General features: G+C 33.8%; 1 protein-coding gene across 1 annotated transcript in view; it reads left to right on the forward strand.

The window, feature by feature from the left end:
• The window catches only part of NCAM2 (neural cell adhesion molecule 2), a 232,497-nt gene that overhangs the window by 49,776 nt on the left and 158,287 nt on the right, over positions 1 to 24,434 (forward strand). The window contains 3 exon segments of the mRNA XM_068545688.1: positions 11,313 to 11,430; positions 16,674 to 16,834; positions 19,766 to 19,911. Coding sequence (XP_068401789.1) covers positions 11,313 to 11,430; positions 16,674 to 16,834; positions 19,766 to 19,911 — 425 coding nt within the window.

Genomic DNA, 24,434 nt, shown 5'->3' on the forward strand with positions numbered 1-24,434 from the left:
AGCCAGCCTGTGTCTTTTGGTGGGAGCATTTAATCCATTTACATTCAAGGTAATTATCGATATGTATGTTCCTATTCCCATTTTCTTAAATGTTTTGGGTTTGTTATTGTAGGTGTTTTCCTTCTCTTGTGTTTCTTGCCTAGAGAAGTTCCTTTAGCATTTGTTGTAAAGCTGGTTTGGTGGTGCTGAACTCTCTCAGCTTTTGCTTGTCTGTAAAGGTTTTAATTTCTCCATCAAATCTGAATGAGATCCTTGCTGGGTAGAGTAATCTTGGTTGTAGGTTTTTCTCCTTCATCACTTTAAGTATATCCTGCCACTCCCTTCTGGCTTGCAGAGTTTCTGCTGAAAGATCAGATGTTAACCTTATGGGGATTCCCTTGTGTGTTATTTGCTGTTTTTCCCTTGCTGCCTTTAATATGTTTTCCTTATATTTAATTTTTGACAGTTTGATTAATATGTGTCTTGGCGTGTTTCTCCTTGGGTTTATCCTGTATGGGACTCTCTGTGCTTCCAGGACTTGGTTAACTATTTCCTTTCCCATATTAGGGAAGTTTTCAACTATAATCTCTTCAAATATTTTCTCAGTCCCTTTCTTTTTCTCTTCTTCTTCTGGGACCCCTATAATTCGAATGTTGGTGTGTTTAATGTTGTCCCAGAGGTCTCTGAGAGTGTCCTCAGTTCTTTTCATTCTTTTTTCTTTATCCTGCTCTGCAGTAGTTATGTCCACCATTTTATCTTCCAGGTCACTTATCCTTTCTTCTGCCTCAGTTATTCTGCTATTGATCCCATCTAGAGTATTTTTAATTTCATTTATTGTGTTTTTCATCGTTGCTTGGTTCCTCTTTAGTTCTTCTACGTCCTTGTTAAATGTTTCTTGCATTTTGTCTATTCTATTTTCCAGATTTTGGATCATCCTTACTATCATTATTCTGAATTCTTTTTCAGGTAGACTACCTATTTCCTCTTCATTTGTTAAGTCTGGTGTGTTTTGACCCTGTTCCTTCATCTGCTGTGTGTTTTTCTGTCATCTCATTTTGCTTATCTTACTGTGTTTGGGGTCTCCTTTTCACAGGCTGCAGGTTCGTAGTTCCCGTTGTTTTTGGTATCTGTCCCCAGTGGCTAAGGTTGGTTCAGTGGGTTGTGAAGGCTTCCTGGTGGAGGGAACTAGTGCCTGAGCTCTGGTGGATGAGGCTGGATCTTGTCTTTCTGGTGGGCACGTCCACGTCTGGTGGTGTATTTTGGGGTGTCTGTGGCCTTATTATGATTTTAGGCAGCCTCTCTGCTAATGGATGTGGCTGTGTTCCTGTCTTGCTAGTTGTTTGGCATAGGGTGTTCAGCACTGTAGCTTGCTGGTCATTGAGTGATGCTGGGTCTTGATGTTGAGATGGAGATCTCTGAGAGATTTTTGCCGTTTGGTATTACGTGGAGCTGGGAGGTCTCTTGTGGACCAGTGTCCTGAAGTTGGCTCTCCCACCTCAGAGGTACGGCCCTGATGCCTGGCTGGAGCACCAAGAGCCTTTCGTCCACACGGCTCAGAGTAAAAGGGAGAAAAAATAGAAAGAAAGAAAGAAAGAAAGAGGCTATAATATAGTGAAGTAAAATAAAGCTATTATAAAGCAAAGCTATACAGACAAAATCTCACCCAGAAGCATATACATATACACTCACAAAAAAAGGAAAAGGGGAAAAATTAATATATCCTGCTCCCAAAGTCCACCTCCTGAATTTGGGATGATTCGTTGTCTATTCAGGTATTCAACAGATGCATCACATCAAGTTGTTTGTGGAGTTTTAATCCACTGCTTCTGATGCTACTGGGAGAGATTTCCCCTTCTCTTCTCTGTTCGCACAGCTCCCGGGGTTCAGCTTTGGATTTGGACCCGCCTCTGCATGTAGGTCGCCTGAGGGTGTCTGTTCCCCGCCCAGACAGGACGGGGTTAAAGGAGCAGCTGCTTCGGGGGCTCTGGCTCACCCAGGCCGCGGGGAGGGAGGGGTACAGAGGAGGCGGGGCGAGCCTGCGGCGGCAGAGGCCGGCGTGACGTTGCAGCAGCCTGAGGCGCACAGTGCGTTCTCCCGGGGAAGTTGTCCCTGCATCACGTGACCCTGGCAGTGGCGGGCTGCACAGGCTCCCGGGAGGGGCGGTGTGGAGAGTGACCTGTGCTCGCACACAGGATTTTTGGAGGCGGCAGCAGCAGCCCCAGCGTCTCACGCCCGTCTCTGGGGTCCGCGCTGATAACCGCGGCTCGCGCCAGTCTCTGGAGTTCGTTTAGGCGGCGCTCTGAATCCCCTCTCCTTGCGCGCCGCGAAACAAAGAAGCAAGAAAAAGTCTCTTGCCTCTTCGGCAGCTGCAGACTTTTTCCCGGTCTCCCTCCCAGCCAGCTGTGGTGCGCTAACCCCTTCAGGCTGTGTTCACGCCGCCAACCCCAGTCCTCTCCCTGGGATCTGACCTCCGAAGCCCGAGCCTCAGCTCCCAGCCCCGCCCGCCCCGGCGGGGGAGCAGACAAGCCTCTTGGGCTGGTGAGCGCTGCTCGGCGCCGAGCCTCTGTGCGGGAATCTCTCCGCTTTGCCCTCCGCACCCCTGTGGCTGCGCTGTCCTCCGTGGCTCTGAAGCTTCCCCCCTCTGCCACCCGCAGTCTCTGCCCGCGAAGGTCCTTCCTAGTGCGTGGAAATCTTTCCTCCTTCACAGCTCCCTCCCACTGGTGCAGGTGCCGTCCCTATTCTTTTGTCTCTGTTATTTCTTTTTTCTTTTGCCCTACCCACGTACGGGGGGAGTTTCTTGCCTTTTTGGAGGTCGGACGTTTTCTGCCAGCGTTCAGTGGGTGTTCTGTAGGAGCAGTTCCACGTGTAGATGTATTTCTACTGTATCTGTGGGAAGGAAGGTGATCTCCGCGTCTTACTCTTCCCCCATCTTCTCCCCAACCCCCTCACTTACCTTTTGACAAATCAATTTTACTTTGGGATAATTAGTTGCAGCATTGATTGCAGAAGATAAAGATTATAATAGGTAGCTCTTTGGTCATACATACAGGTGACCAATAGTCCATCCACAGGGTAGAAGACTGTGCAATTTGAACAAGTGTGAAGAAATTCTTTATGTAGTGACATGAATATATCCCTTACATGTATCATCAACTTGAGAATAAAAACATGGTACAGAAAAGGGTATAGTTTGTAAAAGGAAAAAGGAAACAAAAATGTGTGTTAATATTTGCACAAAGAAATATAAGTAATAAAGTGGTTAATGAGGAAAGGGTTTAGGTCAAGAATTCTGCGTGCATCTTCTTATTTTATTGTATTTTTGAACCCATGAATATATCTATTTTAAAAGCCAAATTAAAAGAATATAAATATCAGATTTATTTGGCAAAAACTTGAAAATACAGAAAAGCACAATGATGATAATGTACCAAATCTTCAGTTAACATTTTCTCAGTCTTTTGTACTTGTTCACTGAAGGTAATATTTATTTGCCACCGTTTCTCAGCCTTTCATATTACGGTTCACTAAGAATGGAATTTAAGATGGCAATGGAAACTTTTCCCTTGAAATGTTCTTAAAGCAATATAATAGGCCAATTTGATCCTCACTATCTCTTAATATGATGGTATCAAACAGAACTCTTACTGCTTTCCTCAGATAGGTTTGATTTTAAAACTCAGTGCTCATCAGATAATTTTAATTATGTTACTGATTTACTGTATTTACAAATTAGGAACAAATATGTGGAAAACACCTGCCAATTAGTTATTAATTCTAAATCAAGTACATTAAAAATATTGCTTGATTCTGTAGCAAGGCAGTAATACTAAGTATGCTGACACTCAAGATTGGAAACCACTGACTACATTTATATGAAAAGAACTATATGCATTTGATCAATGAGCTAGATTTTCTTTCACAATGAAATTTTATAATTAGTTAGCTTTTTTATGTTAATCACTTGATATTTTGTATGTGTTTTGAGTTCCAAAAAAAACTTAGTTCTATTAAATAGCACTTTAATTTGACCAACTTCATAAATATGAAATGGAAGATTAATGCAAGTAACCAGAACCAATATTAACGAAAATTAAGGAAGGATAGGTGATATAATAGTCTATGAGGCAGTAGTGAAGAGCAAAACAAACAAAAATAAAACAAATAAAGTTAAAAAACATGAATATTTGACATCATTGATGCCTGGTATGACCATTGGAAACATCAAAATCATCATGGAAATGCATTTTACGTAATGTAAATCTTACTGCATAAGGAGTGCCTATGTCATATTAAAACACCATTCTTTTTTACTACGTGGTATTATAAGCAATTGGTATATGAAAAATTGCTGAAGAGGTAAGTTGCAAAATGAAGGTACTTGCTTTCTTATCAAAGGAGGAGTCTTAGAATTAAACTGAAAAAATTGCAATTTTCTAGCATCCTTGAGTAATATGAATCAGCTTTGCAAATGTGGTTTCCTAGTTGTTTCACTTTTACCTCTCTTTAGTGTTTATACGCAATGGAAAGAACCATTTGCTGATGAAGGCATGGAAAGACCTGAGGAAAGAAACTAAATTATTTTCCATATACACTGAGAATAACGCTATCGAATGTTAAAGGTACAAGGTACTTTGGTGTTAACCTGGTCCATCTAGTCTCTTGACCAGGGCCTGAGATATCTTATGTTACTTTCCTTTTACATTGCTTCTTCAATTTTGTGGTAAAATACACATAACATAAATTCAACCAGTTTAACCATTTTTTAAATGTACAGTTAGGTGGTATTATATACCCTCGTAAGGTTGTGCACCAGTCACTACCATCCATCCTCATAACTCTTTTCATCTTGCAAAACTGAAACTGTATACTCATTTAACAGTAACTCCCATTCACCTCTCCATCCAGCCTCTAGCAACCACCATTCCACTTCCTGTATCTGTGTTTTTGACTACTCTAAGTGCACAATAAGTGGAATCATAGAGTATTTGTCTTTATGTGACCAATTTATTTCACTTAGCATAATGTCCTCAAGGTTCATTCATGTTGTAGATATACTACAACAAGTAGCTAGAATTTTCTTTTCTTTTTCAAGGATGGATAATATTCCATTTTATGCATATACAAGATAATGCTTATCCATTTATTAATCTATGGACATTTGTATTGCTTCCACTTTTTAAATATTATGAATAATGCTGCCATGAACATGGATGAGCAAATATCTCTTTGAGGCCTTGCTCAAAATCCTTTTGAGTATATACCCATAAGTGAAATGGCTGGATCACATGGCAGTTGTATTTTTAATTTTTTGAGGAACCACCATACTGTTTTCCATTTTCCATTTTACCAATAATGCAAAAAGTTCCAATTTCTCCACATCCTCACTAACGCTTGCTATTGTACTTTATTTTTTAAATAGTAGCCTTCCTATTAGATATGAGGTGGTATTTCACTGTAGCTTTGACTTGCAGTTCCCTAAGGGTGCTGTTGAGGATCTTTTCATGTGCTTATCTGCCATTTGTGCATCTGCTTTGGATAAATGTCTATTTAAGTCCTCTTGCTCATTTTTGAATTGGGTTATGTATTTTTTTTTGTTGCTGAGTTTTAGGAGTTCATTATCTATTCTGGATGTTAATCCCTTATCAGATATACAATTTTTAAATATTTCCCCCATTCTGCATGTTGCCTTTTTACTCTATTTTTTTGTTGTTGCCTACACCTTTGTTATCATATTGAAGAAAACATTGCCAAATCCGGTGTCATGAAGCTCTTGCCTTATATTTTTTCCTAAGGGTTTTATAGTTTGTAGGTCTGATTCTTTTTGAGTTAATTTTTGTATAGTGTCCTCTTATAATCCTTTTTTATTCCTTTGGAATTGTTAATGTTGTTTCGTTTCTGATTTTAATAATTTGAGTTTTATCTTTTTAAATCTTAGTCCATCTAGCTAAAGTTTTGTCAATTCGGTTGATCTTTTTAATAAACCAACTTACGGTTTCATTAATTTTGTCTATTGTTTTCTATTCTCAATTAAAAAAATTTTTCTTCTAATATTTATTATTAATTTTCTTCTGCTAGCTTGGGTTGTGTTTATTCTTTTATTCTAGTTCTTTACGTTAAGATTAATTTTTGACATAACATATGGGCTATCCTGGGAAATGTCCTAGATGCCCTTGAGAAAATGTGTTTACTCTCTTTTTTGGATAGAGTATTCTGTATATATGTGAGAACTAGTTGTGTATTGTGTTGTATAAGTCCTCTATTTTCTTACTTATCTTCTGTCTGGTCATTCAATGCATTATCGAGACTATTGTTGAAGTCTCCAACTATTATTGTAGGACTATTTCTTCCTTCAATTATGTCAGTTTTTGCTTCATGTATTTTGACGGTCTACTATTAGGAGCATAAATATTTACAATTGTTATATTTTCTTGCTATATTGGAACATTTGTTAATATACAATGTTTTTCTCCTCTTGTAAACTTTTTGATTTAAAGTCTATTTTGTCTATTCATATAGTCACCCCTTCTCTTTTTTGGTTATTATATCTTTATCTTTTCACTTTCAATCTATTTGTGTCTTCGTTATTGACAGTGAATCTTTTATAGATAGGACGTAATTTTATGATGTGTTTTTAGCCATTGTGCCAATCTCTGTTTATTGAAAAGTTTAATCTATTTCCATGTAAAGTAATTATTGATAAGGAAGGACTTACTTCTGTCATTTGGCTGTTTGTTTTCTAAATGTCTTATAGATTTCTTTGTCTCTCATTTCCTACGTTACTGTCTTCTTTTTGTTTAGTCAATTTTTTGTAGTGAAACTTTAAAATTCTTTTCTCATCTCTTTTTGTATATATTCTATACTTATTTTCTTTGTGGTTATTGGCGGTATTGCATTTAATGTCCTAAAGTTATAACACTCTAATTTAAATTTATACTAACTTAACTTAAATAAATATAAAAAACTCTGCTCCTTTAAAGCTTAACTCCATTCCTTTTAGTTGTTGATATCACAAAATTATATCTTTTTTCATTTTATGTCTCAAAACATGAACTGACAATTCTTTAAATTGCATTAGTCTCTTAAATTATGTAGAAAACAAAATCTGGAATTATAAGACATAGTTAAAATCATACTAATTTTTTTTTTAATATATATTAGTCTCAAATCATGTAGAAAAAAAGTTCAGTTACAAACTGTTGTTACAGTAGTACTAGCTTTTTTATTGCCCATGTATTTACCTTTATTGAGCTCTTTATTTCTTTATATGGCTTTGAATTACTCTCTCGTGTCCTTTTATTTCATCTTGTAGGACTCCCTTGAGCATTTCTTGCGGGGCAGGTCTAGTGGTAACAAACTCCTCCAGCTTTTACTTATCTGAAATGCGTTAATTTCTCCCTCACTGTTGAAAGACAGTTTTCAGGGATATAGGTTTCTTGGTTGACAGTTTTGGGTTTTTTTTCCTGTAACACTTTGAATATATCCACCCACTGCCATCTGTCCTCCAAAGTTTTTGATGCAAAATCTGCCGATAATTACTGAGGATCCCTTGTATGTGATGAGTCACTCTTCTCTTGCTGCTTTCCAAGGTTTTCTCTTTGCCTTTGCCTTTTGAAAATTTCATTATAATGTGTCTTGGCCTGGTCCTCTTTGAATTCATCTTAGTTGTATTTTGTTGAGCTTCTTGGATGTGTATATTCATAGCTAAACTTTTCAGCCATTATTTCTTCAAATATTCACTCTGTCCCTTTCTCTCTCACTTTCTTTCTGGGACTCCCACTGTGTGATTGTTGGTCTACGTGATTATGTCCCACTGGTCTTTTAGGCTGTATTCACTTTTCTTCAATCTTTTGGTTTTCTGTTTCTCAGATTCAAGAATTTTCATTGCCTTATTTCATATTCACTGATTCTTTCTTCTGCTTACTCAGATTTGCTTGTGAATCCCTCTAATGAATTTTTCATTTCAGTGATTGTAATTTTAAGATTCAGAATTTCTCTTTGGCTTTTTTGTAGGTTTTCTATATCTTTATAGGTATTTCCATTTTCTTCATATATTGTTTCCTTGAGTTTTTCCACTTCTTTCTTGAGTTCTTTGAGCGTCTTTTAGACAGTTGTTTGAAAGTCTTTATCAAGCATATCTGCCCTCAGGTCTTTTCCAGGGACAGTTTCTATTGATTTAATTTTTCTTTCGAATGGGCCATACTTTCCTATTTCTTTGTATGCCTTGTGATTTTTTCTTTCTGAAAACTGGATATTTGAACATAATAAGTGCTTCCTATGGAAATCAGATTCTTTCTCAATCCCAGGGTTTACTGTTACTGGTTATTATTATTATTATTATTGTTATTATTATTATTATTGAAGGCTGTCTCTATGTCAAAGATCAGCCTGAGATGTAAATTTAAGGTATCCTCAGGTATTTTCTAAGCCTACACCTTTCCCTGGACATGCATAGTCACTTTCTAATATGTACATTATATGCAGTTGTTTTTGAATGTCCTAGTGTTTAATGTCTGGCTCCCAAAATGGTGAAAAGAGAAGAATAAAGTGGGGGCTAAAAGAATGAGAGTTCATTAAATCCCCTGGATCTCACAACGACTGTGGGAGGTATAACAACAATGGCCACTACCTCTTCATCTGCACCTCTGTGATCAAAAGCATCAGTCAGTGATCAGTGCACAGATCCTTGATATCTGAATGACAAAGTCCTTTTTGCCTATCCTGGCTTTCTTTGTGCAGCCTACTCTAGGAACATGTGCACAGCTACCTGCCTCAGTTGGGGAGGGGGATAGGTAGCTGCCACTGTACTAACAGCTGAAACTGACCAGTATTAACCACAGTTTATCTTCCATGTCTTTGCCTGGAAGTTGCAAGCATTCAATAGACTCCACAGTTTCAAGATAGTTACATTAGACAGATTCTGACAGTGCAGTTGTTGTGTAGTTGTGGAGGCAGATGCCTGGTACTTCCTACTCTGCTGTCTTCCCCAAGTCTTCTCTTATGTGAATGTCTAAGTGTCATGGAGCCTTAAAAGTAAAAACAAGAAAGTGTCATTATGAAAAGGCTGAGTCTTAAGATTAGCAGTCCTCTGCCAGTTAAAGGATCTACATGTGAATATATGTGATGATATACATTTAGGACAGATCTGAATAATCAATAAATTAGAAAATAGTTGCTTTCCCGACAATGGTAGAGTGGAGTTTGTTATCCTTATCCTGAATAAATTTGTAGGAATTATTGGTATTTGTTAATCAGAACCATACAAGTGTTTCGTGGTTAATACCGTATTATTTATCTTCCAAAAAACATTTGAAGGAAAGCGGGTGGGGAAAAAGACTGCGAGACACAGAAGACACGTAGACTAGCTGGATTCCACTGTTGATGAAGGGGGATTAAGATGTCAAATTAGTGATGTCTTTGGTGCATAAGCAGCCAGTGAGGGGAATTATAACTTGAAGGTGAACCAAAGCTTCCATGTAAGTTATGGAGCTACTTCTCTACACATCCCCATGTTTCTTGAAGCTAAAATACGAAAACAGAAGCTGACAAAGGATTGACTACTTAACGGGTACAGAACATAAATCTTGGTAAAGTTATTAAAACTGGACATTTCAGATATGGTCAAATGCCAAAACTATTTTTAAAAAGTTAAAATAGAGTAGATGCTGGTCTTGTGGGAAAAAAATAATCAGATGAAGTATAATTGTTACCTCTTTTAAAATTATTTAATCCAACTCAACAGTGAGTTCAGAAGCAATAAGGTAATATATGTAAAAATGCTGTACAGTCTAAACAGTAGCTAACAAACTGCCCGAACACCTTGACATCTGAACTAGTGAAAACCTCTGCAGATTTTGATGCTATTTTTCTTCAGAATAGTTCTAGAATTACTCTTCAAAGTACCTCAAAGTATCTAAACATGTAATATTAATATTTTTCTACTAATCTACACTACGAGTAAGAACACATATGTCATCAGCAGAGTTAACATACCATAAAACACAGAGATGAAGATTTGTTAATTCTTAGAGATCATCCAGCATATACGGTTCACTTTATAGATAAGAAAATTATGATAAAGAATAAATAACTTGTTTAGGTTAGTAACAGGACAAGAACTGGAACATATGGCTCTCCATTTGAAAATGTTTCTATCTACATGAATACTATAGAATACTATAGTCAAATTTCAATGACTTAAAATGCAGAGTTAACATCTGAAAAAAGAAAAGTCCATCCTATTGTAATACTAGTAATTATTATGTTACTTTACAGCCAGCATGTCATGTCACGCACCTTGTATCTAAATTCATAAAGGCAGAAACTTGATTAATTGTGCTTAATTACTAAGATACATATTAGTTCCTATCCTCACCATCAATTGTGATAATGCAACATCAGTGTTGACCTGAGTGCTATTGTAGAGATATTTAATTAAAATCACATTTCTAAATGCCTGTCTGGTCATGTTGTTTAGGATATGTAAAATCAAATATATTAAATAATTAATTTTAGGAATATAATTTCATCATATTCAATTGAAAAATCATAAAAGTGTAAATTAAATAAAAATTTATGCTTTACTTTGAAATTTTAGCTTCTGTTATGGATGTCATTGATTTGTTTATTGCAAACAGTGCATTTCAGTAACAGTTTCAACGTGTTCAAAATGTGCAACATACACAGTTTTTGCAATGTAATTAGTTAGAAATTGTGGGGAAGCTTAATTTTAAAATTGAATTGTTCATGAAAATCTATTTCATACTCTCTATGGATTAAGCAGTTTCTCTTCATAAAATGTTCTATAGTTGTTTGAAGAAATGAAGTGTAGTTAATCAGAAAGAACATTATGGTTTGACACTTAATTTGAAAGCCCTGTCTTGAAGCAGTGAATGCTTGCTTATAGAAGTACATACACCGATGAGAACCCAAATAGGAAATCCATTTATGCTCCAAGTAGATCTCAGTATTGATGTAAGTCAGGGTGGTATTGTCTGACTTTCTGTAAGAAATAGTTCATAAAAGTGTGTGTATATGTAAATATATATATATATATTTGCTAAAATGTCTAGTTTATTTTTAGTCTAGTTTAATAGATTAAAAATAGTAAAACAGCATTACAGTGAATTATCTAATTTTTGTACATTAGAAGGCAGATCAGTGATTTTAGTCATTTTACTATGCAACCAAGTCAGTCCTCTTGATATAAGTACAGAAGTGAACTATCAAGTTGTAAAGCTTAGCTTTAAAAGAAAAAAAACAACAGTAAAAAAGTCCCAGTGGTGTTGGTAAAATGTCTTTCATCTCTATTTAATCTACATTCATCTGTTTTTCAGTGCCGCCAGCAATCACAATGCCTCAGAAATCCTTTAATGCCACAGCAGAGAGAGGAGAGGAGATGACATTTTCCTGCAGAGCCTCTGGCTCTCCTGAGCCCACCATTTCCTGGTACAGGTAGGTTATGTACCCACATCCCTTTGGCTTGTGTCCATAGTCGGGCTTCTGGAAAAATATTTACAGTCTTATCATTTTGTCCAGAATGGAAACATTGTTTTTGAATTTCAGTTGAAAATGATTTTCGTTTTCAGTTAAGTTGGTTAAATTAACTTGTTAAAGAGAGCAACAGAATGATTTAACACAAGTCAAAGGCTGCGCTCATAGCCCTGGTCATTCTATCTAAAAAGCATGTTTCTGGCCAAAATGGGCCCAGGAGCCCTGTGACAAATTCAGCCATTTTATTGTTCCTACTAGAGAGTACCCACAAGTGGAAATTCTAGTATGGATGGCACCACTGTTGTATGTGTACAAAATTATATTTTGTTAAATATAATTGTATATTTTATTTGTGTACCATATTATTACAGAAAAAGCTAGTTGTGTAGAATTAAATTTCAATAAATTTAATGCTATGTAACAAAAAGTTCAAATGAATAAATTCTCTATTCTAAATCTATTGTTTTACAGTTCACTTTTATATTTTTTTTGAATTTTTAAATGCTATTTGATTTCTATTAACATCAAACAGATATCAAAATATGCCACTCTTTTAGGTTGTGGCTCACACTGTTAAAAGGGAGACAATTAAAGTTTAAAAATGGACAGTCTTTTAAATATGTATTAGTTATTAATTGAGGTTACTACTCAAGCAAATCTGTAAGTATTTATAGAATCACTTCTATACTTCATAAATCGTATACTATAAGAATAGTCACAAGAAAACAATTAGAAATTTACATTCAAATTGGCAAAAGTGTCCATAATGAGGATTAGGTTTTAAAAAAATATTTTAAGGAGAATAATTGAAATTCAAAACTATTTTTTATTACTTTCTGAACATTTACTGATACTATCTTCAAGTTTCAAACCTTTATCCCTTTAACATAGCAGGTAGCAATAAACAAGATATTTCTTCAGACAGGTGTTTTTAGAAGTTCTTTGCAGACAATAATTCCTTTCTGACACACTGCTGGTATTTTTAAAGGGATTACACATCAAGCATTAACACATTCACCCCAGATAATTATCGTGTATCTCAGAGACTTCTGGTTTCTAGTGTGTATCCTTAACAGTCAATGTTAGATCTAATCACAGTGAGGAAAAGCTCCTGGATCATTCATTACAATGAACAAATATTGGTCTAGAGTCTTACCCTCATCATTTTATCTTTCCGGAGAGACTGACTTTCAGTTTAGACTATTTTCTTAAAGTTTAGCATTTGTTTAAAATTCTCATATGTAAGTGGAAATATAATTATCATACAGCCTAGAATAAATCAGATACAGAGGCTAATATAATTGAATAATTTAAATTCATGATTTTGCACCTCCATTTTTTCATATGGCATTAGCCTCATTGTTTGGATGGAATAAAATAATAATTATTCTAGTTGCTGGATGTATAATATATAATGCGAGAATGGGAGTATGTGACAGTGTTCTTAACAGAGGTAAAATTGGTATCAGAGAGAAGTTTTCATTGTGACGTATTTATCTATAGATATAGACATGTTATCTTTGTGAAAAAAATTCCAAAAAGTATTAAGGCAGCAATGCAGAGAGAAAAATCCAGACACTACCTGTTGCATAGAGATAATATCTCCAAGAGGTATGAGTGAAACCGGTAAAGAAGGTAGTTGAAGACCAAACATTGAGGAAAAATAAGAAATTTTCACAAAGCAACCAGGAACACTTGGTGACATGAAAACCAAAGTGGGAGTAAAAGCAGAAACTCTTAATATCACTTTCTTCGTTTCCATTCAAATGTTTCTTCTACTTCTATTGAGAATACCATATGGATTTTTATTGTTAGCCCTTTAAATTGGTGAATTCCATTGATTTTCAAATGCTAAAACAACCTTGTGTTCCTTGGAACGAACTCACTTGTAATGTCTAATCTGATTTTAATCCCAGCAGAGTATTTTTCTTCATTCTATTTTTTACGTCTATAAGTTTGATGGAGGCCTTTTTTTGTCTTCCATTTCTCTCTTACCATGCTCATATTTTAATTCCTTTAACATACAGAATATATTTTAATAGCTACTTTAATGGTCTTGTCTACTAATTCTATCATCTGTATCGTTTCTGGATCTTTTTTATTGATTAATTTTTTTCCCCTTTATATAGGTCATATTTTCCTACCTATTTACTATCCTGTCAATTTTTTACTGGGTTTCAGACATGGAGAGTTTTATGTTTTGAGGTGTTGGATATTTTCATGTTCTTTTACTTTAGCTTTGAATGGAGTTAAGTTACGTGGGGAAAGTTTGATCTTCCTGAGGTTGCTTTTAGGCTGTTTTAGGTGGATACAGAACAAGCTGCAGTCTAAGATTAACTTGGATTCATTACTGAAGCAGTATTCTTGCAAGGAGGCAATTTAATGTGTTTAAATTTGTGTTTTAGGAGGTCTTTCTACTCTGGATGATAGGGATGCAAATTATTCCTGGTCTTTTGTGAGCTCCTGGGATTGTTGTGCTTTATCTTTTCCAATGGTCCTTTCCTTACTCTTGGAAAACCTTACTGGAGTACACTCACTGATTAGTACTCAGTTAAAGATTGGTTGGAAACCTCTGCAGATCTCTGTAGTTCTCTTTCTTGTGCCTTCTCACATTTTCTTACCTGCAAATTCTAGCCACTTTAACTTGTATCAACTGAGAATTCTGTCTTCCAATTCAGATACGCTGCCTGACTCTGTATGGGTTCTTCCTCTCTAAGGGGCAGTCTGGAAACTGCCTTCAGGTAGTAAGCTATGGTGGTCCTCAGAGGTCACTGTCATGTGCTACCTGTTGACCAGTAGTTGAAAACTGTTATTTAATCTCTGTGTCCAGTGTTTGTGTTGTTTAAAATGAGAGAGTAAATATGGTTTTGTTACTCCACTATGGTCAAGAGTGGAATTGTTCTCCCTTTTTTATCATTTCCATCAATCCTCTAATCCTAACCCTTACTTTCTTTTGCCTGGAAAAGTGGCATTTAGAGAAGTGGTTAGAATTTCAAAGGATGGCCCCCGTAGAATTTCATCAGAATCCTTTGGGAGTCTTTTTCAGACATTGACATTCCACAGAAATGTACTATGAATAACAATGAGTACTTTCTATATAATGGGTTTGTTGAGAGAGAAGTATTAAGACCTATTACCTGAGTTATTATTCCTTAATGATGTTTTTAAATTGAACTCTTTAAGGGAACATAATCTTTACAACCTGACTTCCTTTAAATTCTTCAAGACCTATCTATCCACTTCAAAGCTCAGATCATGGATTTTTTTTCCCACAAAAATTCCCAGAGTATTCCAGCCATCATCTTTTCCATTCTCTTTTATTATAATAGATCCCCTACCCCACCCCTCCCAACACACACACAAAGTTATGAATAAATGTATTAATGGGATCTATATTACCCTCTATTACTATCAATCAGACTATGAATTCTTCATGATAGGTGGCCCTGTCTCACTCATTTGCTATACTTCAAACCTTTAGCACAGTATTTCACATGAAGTACAGAAATAATCTCTTTATCATAAAGAACACTAGAACTTAGTTAACCTGCTGCTTATATTACAAACTAAACCTAAGTCTCTTCATCTGTGAATTGACAGGTGGGGAAATCATACTTAAAATTTAGTTCTCTGATCTGTGAATGAGGGTGGAGAGGGAAAATGCACATCTGTGAGCTAATTGTATTTAACCAGGTTAATAATATAGGGAAACTGTTTCCTAAGCCACAAATTGCTGAAACTTCTAGTCGATGATGACGATGATGATGATAATGAGACAAATGAATACTTTTTTATTTACTAGATTAAGAAATATATTATATCACTAACTGTGGTGAAAGCCTTATCCATACATAAAATTCTAGGCAAAAATTCTGAAATCTTGTCATTATTTATACGTCTAAATATTTGATTAGTAAAAATATGAAAAAAAAAAACCCCAGAAAAGTACAGAGCACTATATACTTTTGTCACTAGTATTTAGTAAGGCCTAATTTTTCACCACTCATGAATTTTTGCACATTTCATGTTGTGTTAACACATGTCAATAAAAACTGGAAAAATAGATGTTATTGAGTCATAGAAAGACAAGGACTGTGTTAAGATATGTGGCAGTACTTTCTAGAAAGCAGAACTAGAATTCGCTGCAAAGATCATTTAGAGTATCAGAAAAATATTCTGTTTCATTCTAGGTAAGATTTTTAATAATCCTTTTAGATATTCTTCTTTTTTAATTTACACTTGTATGGACAAGTAAATCCCCCCACACCTAAAGGTAGATGTTAAATTTTTACATTAGTGGGTCTTAAAATCAATTAATTGTCCAAAATACCATGTTGGCAAGTAAAAAAGGAGAAAGAAAAGGAGAAGGAGGAAGTGGAGATGAGAAAAATAAATTTGCATGGAAAAGAATGTACAATATAAGACTTCACACATATTAAGATTTCAGATTTAAATGCATGTAAAATATTTATTTTTACTGTAAGTTGTTGTAAAACAAGTTTGAAAGATGTTGTTTTAATGAACAACAAAACTAGAATTGAAAAAAAATGAACACTATTTCAGTCCAGAAAGACCTTGGAAACTACTTAAAAATACTTATATCTGAGAAAAATTTCTTCTCCTCACTAATGAATTAAATTGTTATACGCAGCATAATTTCTATAACTGTTTTCATGTAATTCTTTCCTCTTACCCTTTTATTGGCAGTACCTATGTGCAATATAAATTCATTATTTATTTAAATTGCATTTACTTTGTCTTTGAAGGGTGTTTCCATAGAAATTATTTTAAACGTGTCCCTGGAACCTAGTAAAGAATTACATTTCATAAATATGTGTTGCCTCACCAACATGAAATGTGTGTTTGGAATTAAAATCAGCAAATAAAACTTTTTTTTTTTTGCTAATAATCAAAGTGAAAATTGAATAAAAGTGTTTTTTGCCTAAGATGAGTGTCAACATTTCAACACGGCTCAAATGTTATTCTTGTCTCTAAAGTCAAAACAACTTTAAAGTATAATTTTAATATTTGTGTATTAAATTCTATTGAGCTAGTAAAAGTATATGTTTGACTGGAATATAGCTTTATCTGTCAATGACAGTAGCCATGAAATATTGACAATTACAGGTAAAAAATTTGAGTATGATCTGCTCTTGAGTTATGAAGTCAGATTTATGAAGATGAACCTCTGTTTTCTTCTTTAGGAATGGCAAGTTTATTGAAGAAAATGAAAAGTACATACTGAAAGGAAGCAATAAAGAACTCACTGTCAGGAACATAATCAATAGTGATGGGGGCCCGTATGTCTGCAGGGCCACAAACAAGGCAGGAGAAGATGAAAAACAGGTACTTCTCCAAGTCTTTGGTAAGTATTATAGCATAGTAGTTAAAACTGTAATGTCTAGAGGGGGGTCTGAGTCAAATTTTACTCTGTCACTTATATGAGCTATTTAAATTTCCAAACCTGAGTCTCAGTTTTCTCATCTCTAAAATACATTTTAAAATTGCAGCAACCAGATAGAATTATTTTAAGACTTATATGAGATTATACATGTAAATTTTTGTAAAATATTTGCTGACTAATAACAGAGGCTGGAAGAAAATTCATTTAAATTACACATATTGGGATCTATTATATTATATATGGGTTGATCTTCATAAATCTTTAAATGACATATGTTGGGATAAGTTTTACTTTTAATATATTAATACTTCAAAAGAGTTCACCTATAAGGCTATAATTTGGAAACATTGGCTTGTAACCATAATTAAATACTCCCTTTTCATTTTACTAAAAGGAAATGCACATAAATATCTTCCATATTTACCAAGAGCCATATTGCCTTCTTTGGGGAGCTTACAGAGAGTAGAAAACCAGTAAATTAATTTATAATTATTGATTTAGCCCCTATTATATTTGCAAGAGGAAAAAATTTTGCTGGTGAATATTTAGAATATGATTGTTCTCTTTTAAAAAGCAAACACTAAAAATTAGAGGCACTACTAATATTTAGTATGCTTTCTCCATTTTTAAAAACATTGTTATCAAAAAGCTTTCACAACAAAGAAAGGGGAAGGAAGGAGGGAGTACTCTATAAGAGTATATGCTCTTTGGTGACCTAAATGAGAAGGAGATACAAAAAAAAAGAGGGGATATATGTATACGTATAGCTGATTCACTTTGCTGTACAGTAGAAACTAACACAGTATTGTAAAGCAACTATATTCCAATTAAAAAAAAAGAATAAAATAATACATGAATCTGGTATTGAACTTTAAAAAAAAAAGAAATTACAGAACAAACAAACAACTACAGGACTTCTTTAACAAATTAATTAGGTGGGGACAGTAATTAAATATGGATCAAAATAGACATAAGAGGAACCTCAACCAATCACAGTATATAGACCTCATTTGGATCTTGATTCAAACAAATCAACTGTACAAGGTTTTATGAGACAACCAGGGAAATTTGAACACTGAGTAATTGATTACTAATAAAGTTGTGTTATGTGTTATAACAACAACAACAAAAAGAGTAAGAAGGACCAGTGGTTGCAGTTGGCAGAAGCAACCATATTACTTAGACCAAAAGATGAATGGTAATACATGTGTGGACACACCCTCTGCCAGCTGGTCCTGTAGTAGCTGTAACAGAAATGTTTTCTATACTAGGGAGATTTTCATAAAGCTTATCTTCTAACAAAATAAGACAGACAATAAAGAATATACCAAAGTATATTAAAAAATAAAATTGGAATAATAAAATGTTCTAAGAAGAAAGTGAAACTAGATTAATCAGGTAGTGTTGGGTAAAAAGAGCTGTTATTTTGGAGATCATGGTGTTGGAAAGTTACTCATAAGGGTAATGTTTAGATGTGTTTACATAAAAATCTTTAACAATGAGAAATCGACAAACCTATGAGCCAGGAGAAAATTGTTCACATAGAGGGAAGAGTAAACAAACTTAAAATTATTAGAAATTATAGAAAGCATCTAATTTGTTCCATCAGTATTTCCCACTTAAGAAAATGTTCTCTTTAAAACGTACAATGCTAAATATGACTCAGTATACAAATAAATTAACAATTAGAAATGATAGTGTTTGAGATAATTCCAAAGGGTAAATAATCTCAATCTATCTCAATGAGCTCATATGAAATATTTAGTTACTTTCTAAAATTAACCGGACAGTGAGTAAGAACACAAAGAAAGTTTCTAATATTTTTGTCCTTTCAAATAGAAAATAATGAATGAATTATGCCATATCACTGTTGTAATCACTTTGTATAGTAACACTGAACGGATTTGTATTGTGTTTGACACAAAAGCGTGTATATAAAGTGGAAATAAAACTAAATCCATTAAAGTCAATGGAGTAAACACTGAATTGTAAAAATATATATGCCATGTTTCTGATATTAGGAATCTAATTTTCTAGGATTAAGAACAATTTATTTATATTTCATAATTGATTGCATTTGGTGATTAAAAAGAAACCTGTTACTTGTTCTGAAATAATAAGTGCTGGCTTTTATCACTTCTAGGTTCAAACAAATAAAAACTTAAGAAATGCCGGTAATACAGAATTTAAACACTTAAAGCTCTTTGGTATATGTAAATTTGTGGAGGGACGTAATTTTTAATATTAATATAATTTAAATTACAAGACATGATGTTTTGGTTTTTATAGAAGTCATAACTGTAAAGAAACAATTACCTACAATATGGAATAATATTAAGGTAGTCTGAGGTCAAAATAAATCAGCTAGAATAATAAAGGTAAATAGAATGTATATATATTTACTTGATAAATATTTTAAACATTGCACATAATTACACTTACTACATATTCAGAATACAGTCATTATTTTTCCTCTTTGGTGAAATTGTTTTTAAAGTTTAAGAGATAATCACTACGTAAGCAGATGTCATACACAGACATACACACAGAAGTACTCATGTGACTTTAAAAGAGGAAAATTTTATTTTTTAGCTTGAAGAGGAAAAAATAATAAAGTGGCTTTTAATTGACAAAATCTTGGAAGGAATTATACTTTTTATGTTGGTTTCTAAACCACTTAAAATTATTTTTGTAATCATAATCAATAGCATTATTTTCTAGTTTTTTCTCCTATAATTTGCAACTCTCCTGGCACTCTTATAAAGCAAAGCATGACACTATATCTGCTCAAAGTTAATAATTCCATACTATGCTAAAGGGTACTTAAGTGGTCACCATGAATAATAATATTTTCCTCCAATACAGATTGAGTAATGTATATATTTTTTACAGTACAGCCTCACATAATACAGCTTAAAAATGAGACTACATATGAGAATGGTCAAGTCACATTAATATGTGAAGCAGAAGGGGAGCCTATTCCAGAAATCACTTGGAAAAGAGCAGTGGATGGCATCACTTTTTCCGAAGGTGATAAGGTAACAGCTATTTAATATATAGTGTTTTTCAAAACTATCGTATTGGGTTGGCCAAAAAGTTTGTTCGGGTTTTTCCGTACCATCTTATGGAACTTTTGGGCGAACCAATTTTCAGTGTTTTGCATATAATTAAATATCACATTGGACTCCAATTTATCAAGTAACTTGTACGAATACAATAAATGGTTTAATTCTTAAAAAGGTGACTCTACCACAGTTAGCCTAAAAATAAATTCAGAGGAGAAAAAAGTCAAATTGTAATATTTAAAGTTGTTTTTCATTGAGCCAAAAATCTTAGGTTGTTAATATTGTTTCTTAAGTTTGCCTACACGCAAACTTTTGGTATATACTGTATCTATAAAATATCTTATTGCAATTTCAATTCCTACACCTTGTGCTGTGAAAATGAAAATAATTTAAATTCACAAAATTCTGGCTGTCATTTAACTCTTAACTCTTTAGAATTATCTTTATGCAGTAGGACAGTAGGTTTCTGCCTTTATATAATCTATAACCTAATAAAGACCAATAAGTACAAACACAACAAAATACAGCATTTTGGTAAATGTCACTCCCATGTAAATTGGTGACTTTTCATCAGACTGCATTCAAGTTCCTAAGAAATCAAGTAAACATTGTCATATATTTCACCAGACTCCACAGATTTTCATTATTGTTATTTTTTGTAACTAGTTGTATAAGGCCCCAAGTATAAACCAAACTGAAACGGAAAGAAAAAGGCAGTGGATTAATAATATGATAGAATTGGCATTTTCACACATGTAAAAATTATCAGATTAAACACATAGATCTCTTTTCTTTCTCAGTGTTAAAGAGCAACCTTCTTAAAATCTCTTTCATTTGTTCAAATCAATTTCTGTTGAAGAAAATGATTTCTAAAATATAAGTACCTTTGACTTACCAACATTGATAGCAGCAAAATTTGAAATCAGTTTGTTCAAAATATGCTTTCTATCCCTCCAACTCATCATGTAATTTTAACAACATGCTAACTCCATAAATTGACAAAAGAGGCTTCTCCCTGGCCATTTACTATTTATCTTTTGAAATAATGTATTCCTGTATATCACCCTTCTTAGCCCCATTTCCTCCTCATGATGGCATTTTTAAGGGCATATTTCTTTTTTTTAACTGTCCTACAGGCCTTATTCAGCTCTCACCAATTCATGCACCCATTTGTGTGTGTGTGTGTGTGTGTGTGTGTGTGTGTAGCCCTGTGCAATTTTTTTTAAAATTATTTATTTATTTATTTATTTATTTTTGGCTGTGTTGGGTCTCCGTTTCTGTGCGAGGGCTTTCTCTAGTTGTGGCAAGCGGGGGCCACTCTTCATCGCGGTGCGCGGGCCTCTCACTGTCGCGGCCTCTCTTGTTGCGGAGCACAGGCTCCAGACGCGCAGGCTCAGTAGTTGTGGCTCACGGGCCTAGTTGCTCCGCGGCATGTGGGATCTTCCCAGACCAGGGCTCGAACCCGTGCCCCCTGCATTGGCAGGCAGATTCTCAACCACTGCGCCACCAAGGAAGCCCAAAGGGCATATTTCTTTTGGCAATAGTTATACTATTTTGATATACTTACTTTATATATGAAAGTTGAAAATCAAATTTATAAAATGTGAATGACATTGGCATTCTTCTGGCAACCCAGAAAAATGATGTAGAGTTTGCTTTCATATTTTTTTAACTACTACGGCGCATTGCCAAATCTGGAAAGGAGTTATATCTCCATAAAATTCTTTAAAATTGTCCAAAAAAATTAGATATATAAAACTGTAGATAACTGTTTTCATTGTCAGTTTAGTACTTTTCTTTGGACAAAATCACTCAAGAATAATAATTTTCATGTTTAGACACCATTATTAATTATATGTTCATATTCCTAACTCATACTTTCATTATTTTTTTTGTAATATATATTTCCTGAAAGTTCTCTTCTCAAACATAGCTTTTACTCTTCATTTAACAGATGTTTCCTTATGTTCATACCAATAATGAGAGGTACATTATATTCAGTTATCTTATCAATAAAAAGTTATCAAGTAACTAGAAGACCATGATATTTTGTTCTATGCCCCAAGCCACCAAAACTACATACAGAAATTTCTTTGATAACAGTTGTGAAAAATGATCACCTAGTTTTTGTTTGCTAAGGACCATGTCTATTAAAGCACACAACTTTTGTTTTTCTTTTGCTTTGTCACAAAACCATTATAGAAACCCTAATACACTTTTGTTTTTCCAAACACAACTTTTATCCAGTAGATATACAAGTTAAGACTACTCACTTCCTATCCTGACTTTTCTCCAAAATTATTTTAAGAACACTGCCTTATTTCCTGGATGGTAAGCCTCCTTTCTCCTAACATTCCTAGTTTCTTCAACAGCCGAAATACAAAAAATGAAGAGTTGAACTGAGCCTTGCAGTAAGTCACATCTAGTTTTGAATCTCAGCTCAGCCATTTATGACGCTTCAGCTTTGGCAATACTATGTGAAGTCTTTTTAATATGAGTTTCTTCATCTTTAAAATGTGGATAACAATATTTATTTCACTTATTGGTAGTAGATGAAGAGTACATTGTAAAATGCATATCAAAGTCTTTAGGATATTGTAAATATTCAATAAACTTTATTGTTTCTTTATCATATTGCATAAATATTGAAGCATAGTTTATCTTGTTTCTATTATTTTGAGTAAACTCAAATTGTTAATAGACTCCATAAAGTCTGATAACTAAAGTCTGTTTAAACATTACCATAGAGTATATTGTGATTATATCTCTCTTGTCATGAAAAGTAGCATGAGATTGTATTTGCCTTAAGAATCACTTGGAGAGCCTGTTAAAATGCAGATTCTAGAATCCCACTTTCTGAGGTTGATTTAGTATGTCAAGCACAGGACCTAGGAGTACTTTAAGAAAATCATCCGTTGGTGTTATATGGATGCTATCCAAGTCATCCATACATTGGAAAGCAGTTCTCGAGCTCTAAGTCAAATGAAATTGTACAACTAATCCTTTCAACAGAAAAATGTTCTTGACAAATTACTTGGCACCTTGATAGGGGCTTGGAAATCACAGAATAAAACAATCAAAACCTTTCATTACTATCAATGAAAATGATAATTGTGTAGGTCATAGACAGTGAAATATCATCAGTAATATACTTCAAACTAATAACTCCATCCAAAAATAGGAAAATATATTTAGCAAATATGTTCATCATTGTAGATTTTCAAAGAAAAGGGTCTCAATTAATGTACTCACATGTAGATATTTTCTGCAGCTGTAGTTCTGTAGCACTATTGGACTATGCATGTTAATGATGTACTGTAAAATATCTTTGCATAATATATCCTTCAGAAACAACAACAGAAAGTATAGTGCTTAAACACAGAACTCTTTTAAACTCATAACTATTTTCTCTATAATCTACTTTAATTCATCTTCCCTACATTTAAAATAATATATGTAATTTTAAAAACTCTCCTGAAAAATTTAAAAAATACATGTAATATGTAAGAAAAATACAGTATGCACTTGCTTTAGAAATATTTTCTTAATATCCATTGTTATTTTAAGATATTTTGTTCTTTATTTTTTTTAAAAAATTCACAGTTTTACCTCACTAACTTTTAATTACACATTTATTGAAAAAATTTGGGCAATTTATTTTAGTGATAACTTGATAATTTTTCATTAAAATATCAATTTACTTGGGTTATCAAAAATTTTATTAAATTGATAGCTTAATTTTAGCACATTATTTTTTTGGAGTCATCCTAAGATACATTTGTGTATAAAAATTAGAAAGCCCTGGCCTCTTCATTTAATAGATGCTATATACTTAACTGTAATAATAGTTAAATGCACACAATAAAGTTTAAGACAGAACAAAAGCTATTATCATGGAATGTGTTTAATTCAGCTATGACTCAAAAGTTGTAAATTGTTTTGCAATTTAAACACTAAGCAATCTAATTTTTTTACATTAAAAATCTTTATTTTCTAAATAAAACCATGCTTTTTCACAGGGTTGATTTGAGGATTATGTGAGGTTGTATGACTAGAGTGTTTTGAAGTCCCTGGTATAAACCTCTGTCATCTATTTTGAATCATTTTCCTTAAATGATCCCTTATTATCATTCTTATTGATCAATAAATATTAGTAGATGTACGATTATAGGTATTGTTAAATTAGTATGGGAAGTCACGAAGTGTCATGCAAGTCAAAATTTAATCCCAAATTTGTCACTTTGGCGTGTCATTTACCATGTTACTTCTCCTGCCTGATTTCAGTTTCTGCACGTCTATATTAGGGTAATAATAAAACCTACCTGGAAAAGTTTCTAAAGACGAAATGAGAGCATGCGGATCAATATCTCCGACCCAAATTGAACTTAAAAGTGTTATCTTCTCTTTTCCTTGGAGGTATTTAGTCTTTAGATACTTTAGAAATGAGACAATGGTCATATTAATTCTGTGACAACAACCGCTGCCCCAAAGAAACC

The sequence above is a fragment of the Eschrichtius robustus genome, chromosome 6, assembly GCF_028021215.1.
Source record: "Eschrichtius robustus isolate mEscRob2 chromosome 6, mEscRob2.pri, whole genome shotgun sequence".
NCBI classification, from domain to species: domain Eukaryota; kingdom Metazoa; phylum Chordata; class Mammalia; order Artiodactyla; family Eschrichtiidae; genus Eschrichtius; species Eschrichtius robustus.